Genomic DNA, 4659 nt, shown 5'->3' with positions numbered 1-4659 from the left:
GCATCAGCCGTTTACGATGCGATAACGGCGGGGAATACGTCGGCAAGGTATTTGCTGATTTCTGCAAAGGCAAGGGTATTCAGGTGGAGTTCACTGTCCCATATACTCCCCAGCAGAATGGGGTCAGTGAGCGGTTCAATCGCACCATTCTCGACAAGGCCAGAGCAATGATAGCGGATTCCGGACTGGATCGGAATATGTGGAACGAGGCTGTGTTGGCGGCCGTCTATCTCGTCAACCGGAGCCCTACGGCAGCGCTAACCACAAATAAGACACCGTATGAGCTATGGTACGGGCATAAGCCGGACGTATCCAGGATTCGGATGTTCGGGAGCAAGGCATACAGCCTGATTCCGAAGGAGAAGCGAGGAAAGCTGGATTCTCGCAGCAAGATCAGCTACTTCGTTGGATACGGCGGTGGCGGGTACCGTTTGTGGGACGGCAAGCGGATTTTCATCGCTCGTGATGTCGTGGTGGATGAACCAGCCCTGCGACAGCGGAACATCGAATGCAAGTCGGAAAATTCGAAGCATGTCGACCAGTGTGTGAGTCATGGTCAACTGCTAGGACCGTTTTCTTCGAAGATCGTTGCTGATTGTGAGGATGCCCAGCGTGAATTGCCTAACGCTGGAGGCGGCTCCGTTCCTGGTTCCCGCAATGATGAAGATTCCGATGATGAGGTGTTTGATGAAGCGGATGATAGGCTGTTCGGCGAAAATCGTGATCAAGCTGAGGAGGAGAACAACGGCGACGCGGAAGAAGGTCTACGTCGTAGTGAGCGAGTTCGGAAGCCCCCAGAGAAGCTGAGTGATTACCTGTGCATCGCATATGCACTGAACGCCGAAAGCTACGTCGAAAATGTTCCTGAAACCGTCGAAGAGCTGCAGAAACTGGAAGATTGGCCTGAATGGAAGCTTGCCATAGACGAGGAGCTGAAGTCACTGGCTGAAAACAACACCTGGCAGCTGGTGGACTTGCCGGCCGGGCGAAAACCGATTGACTGCAAGTGGGTTTTCCGGCTCAAGTTCGACCCGGATGGTTCTGTTCAGAAGCGGAAGGCGCGTTTAGTCGCTAAAGGCTTCACGCAGCGTTTCGGATTCGACTTTTCGGAAACGTATGCGCCAGTCATCAAAATGTCGACCGTTCGTACAATGCTTGCTCTTGTCAATCAGTTCGACCTTGAAGTCCATCAAATGGACGTGACATCCGCCTTCCTCAATGGAGTCCTTACTGAGGACATCTATATGCGTCAACCAAAAGGATTTGAGGAGGGGGATAAAGTATGCAGACTCAACAAATCCATTTATGGGTTGAGGCAGGCGTCCAAGGCCTGGAACGACCGCTTCAATGAGTTTATGTCACGATGCGGATTCCGTCGATGCAAGGAGGATAGCTGTCTTTACGTCCGGGCAGGTAAATCAGGACCAGTGTACCTGTTATTATACGTGGACGATGTCCTGATCATCGCGAAGAACTTGAACGAAGTGAAGACGGTGAAGCGAATGCTGAGGAAGGAATTCAAGATGCAGGACCTCGGTGAAGCTCGAATGTTCCTGGGACTTCGAATCGACAGAGACAGACAGAAAGGCGTAATGAAGCTGAGTCAGCCGAAGTATGTGGATTCTGTGCTGAAGCGCTTCGGAATGGAGTCGTGTAAGCCGTCATCGACCCCGATGGAGCCAGGCTTGCAGCTTAAGAAAGCGGAACTCAACCAGAACTTGCACAAACCATATAGGGAACTGATCGGCTGCATAACTTACCTGGTGGTGACGTCTCGCCCGGATCTGAGCGCGGCCGTCTCGTACTTTAGCCAGTTCCAGTGCAACCCCGGAGAAGAACATTGGCAACACGCAAAAAGAATGCTTCGCTATCTAAAGGGAACACCGGAATATGGACTGATCTACAGGAGAACGGATACTGCTGGTCGCCAACTAGTGGGGTTTGCCGATGCAAATTGGGCCACTGACGTGAACGACCGACATTCGGTATCAGGATACCTGATCCAGATCTACGGTGCTACGACAGCGTGGAGCACCAAGAAGCAGCGGACCGTGGCGCTTTCCTCGACCGAGGCTGAGTGCTATGCGCTGGCTGACTGTGTTTGCGAAGTTTTGTGGATCTCTAAGCTATTCACGGAATTGGGCATCCATGACCATCAGCCTGCGGTTATCTTCGAAGACAATCAGTCTACAATCGCCATTGCCGAGTCGGACGGCTCATCCAAGAAACTCAAGCATACTGAGGTAAAGCTACATTTCATCAAGGAGTGCGTCCAAGAAGGTAAGGTGAACTTATGCTACATCCCGACGGCTGATCAACCGGCCGATATACTCACCAAGGGTCTGTCAGTTGTGCCATTCTCCAGGCACCGAACCTTCATGGGAATTGAAGCGTGATTCGTTTGAGGAGGGGTGTGAAGAACAAACTATTCACTGGGTAAATGCCATCAGATATTTGGGTACTTGAACTTTACAGTGTATCACTTGTCAAATAAAATTCATTCTGTACTTTTATACTCGACCGTAACACACGTGTTTGTTTTGCTCTCGCGTATCACATTCCGCTGGGTGCTCCGCTTATACAGACTTCAGTGACTATTGTAAACAAAATGGCATTTTTCTCAATTATAGTACCCCATATTGGCCTCAGCAGAATGGAGAAGTTGAAAGGCAGAATCGCTCACTTTTAAAAAGGTTGCAAATCAGCTGTGCTTTGAAACGAAATTGGCGCAAGGATTTAGATGATTATCTGATTATGTATTATTCGATTCCTCATTCGGTTACTGGGAAAACGCCAACAGAACTGTTAACAGGACGTACTATTAGAACCAAAATTCCATCATTGAAGGAGCTAGAAACAGCGCCATCTAATGAAGACTTTCGTGATCGAGATTGGAATCAAAAATATTGGTCTATGGATCGGGAGAACGCAAATCGTCACGCTAAAGTGTCAGAAATCGATATAGGAGACACAGTCCTGATGCAGAATTTGACTCCAGGAAACAAACTTAGTACGACATACGGTCCAGCAGAATATACAGTTCTCTCAAAGGAAGGGTCGCGGATGACTGTTCAGAATGAATCTACAGGGAAAATCTTCCAGCGGAACTCGGCTCATTTGAAAAAGATTTCCCTACCAGTTCAAGGCGAGCAGGGTGAAGGTTCGGTTGTTTCCTCACCGCCGCAGGTATAAGATGAATTGGTTCATCAAGCCATCATAAAGCTAGACGTTCTAAAAACAATATTCTTTTTCTCTACAGATTCAACCAGTTCCGGAAGGTCAACAATCAACGGATGCATCTGTCTCTCCTATGGAAATGAACAACGATCAAAGCGACGGTACAGCCAATTCTGATACCAGGCCGAAGCGTGCAGTTCGCAGACCATTAAGGTTTGATGACTATGTGGAGGACTACAATGGATGAGTCAATGTCTTGAGAAAAAAGGAGATGTGATACTTTGTATGTACAATACCTTGCGTTATAAATACCTTGTCTGTTAATCTGTCAGAATATATATGTGTTGTTGTTGTTGTTGTTGTTGTTGTTATTATGATTGTAAAATAATGTGCGGATTTGAAGTGTGTAATAAATGTATATGTTGTAATTGAATACAGTTGTTGGTAAACATTTCTTTAAAAGAAAGATTCTCACAGATTTAAAACTAAATTATTTGCTAACTTATACTAATACATTGATGGGACAATTGTCCATATCTGTAATGGAACTAAAAAGAAAGGACTTTATCGGTAGACAACGACAAGAAGAGGACAAACGGAAGGGGGGTGACGACAGACAGGGGCGAACAACAAAACCAAAAGGTGGACAACGTAAACAATGAACGTACATCAAACTCTGACTTCAACACGTTTCAAAAACTGATATATGAGATTCATGTATTCCAAATCAAGGTCTGCCAACACTTCTCTAACGGGTTTCTGTTGTTTTCCTCGGACCCGGAGAATTTCATGCAGCTCAGATCTGACCTCACGATACTCATTGCATCCCCACACGACATGTTCGATATCCTGGTAAGCTACGCCACAGACACAGAGATTGCTTTCTGAGAGCCCAACACGGAAGGTATGTGCGTTCAACAAATAGTGGTTGGACATCAACCGACACATTACACGAATGAAATCGCGGCTCAAATCCAACCCTTTGAACCATGGCTTCTTCGACACCTGTGGAATGATGGAGGGAAACCATCTACCCATCTCTCCATCTATCCATTTGTGTTGCCAGCTGATGAAGGTCTCCTGACGGGCCAATTCAAAAAATTCGTCGAAGGCGATTTGACGCTCGTAAATATCGCCTTCGCTAGCGCCCACCTTAGCCAGAGAGTCCGCTTTCTCATTGCCCGGAATTGAGCAATGTGAAGGGACCCAAGCTATGGTAATGATGTATGAGCGTTTGGACAAAGCACTCAAGACTTGGCGTATTCCTTTCAGGAAGTACGCTGAGTGCTTCATCGGTTTCATTGACCGAACAGCCTTCAGAGAGCTTAGACTGTCGGTAAAAATGAAGTAGTGCTCAGGTGGGAGAGTGCGAATGTACTCTAAGGTGTAGTATATAGCCGCTAGCTCAGCAATATATACCGAACATGGCTTTTGAAGCATAAAGGTGGCGCTATGAAATTCGTTGTAGACACCGAATCCAGT

At 47.1% G+C, this 4659-nt stretch overlaps 1 protein-coding gene across 1 annotated transcript; it reads left to right on the top strand.

Moving 5' to 3' along the window:
• The first annotated feature begins 2857 nt into the window (after window positions 1-2857).
• Window positions 2858-3489, top strand: LOC115269042 (uncharacterized). Its single transcript, XM_029877337.2, has 2 exons — window positions 2858-3186; window positions 3260-3489. The coding sequence occupies exons 1-2, from the start codon at window positions 2914-2916 to the stop codon at window positions 3422-3424; spliced, it is 438 nt and encodes a 145-aa protein (XP_029733197.1). The 5' UTR covers window positions 2858-2913; the 3' UTR covers window positions 3425-3489.
• The last annotated feature ends 1170 nt before the right edge of the window (window positions 3490-4659 follow it).

The sequence above is a fragment of the Aedes albopictus genome, chromosome 1 (assembly GCF_035046485.1).
Source record: "Aedes albopictus strain Foshan chromosome 1, AalbF5, whole genome shotgun sequence".
Lineage (NCBI taxonomy): Eukaryota > Metazoa > Arthropoda > Insecta > Diptera > Culicidae > Aedes > Aedes albopictus.
This window is presented reverse-complemented; position numbering and strand designations above follow the sequence as displayed.

What these genes read in the sequence shown, in the direction of transcription:
- LOC115269042 (XM_029877337.2), top strand. Translation starts at nt 2,914, where the DNA reads ATGGATCGGGAGAACGCAAATCGTCACGCTAAAGTGTCAGAAATCGAT. An exon ending in TTGTTTCCTCACCGCCGCAG is followed by an intron (nt 3,187 to 3,259) that starts GTATAAGATGAA and finishes TTTTCTCTACAG; the next exon opens with ATTCAACCAGTTCCGGAAGG.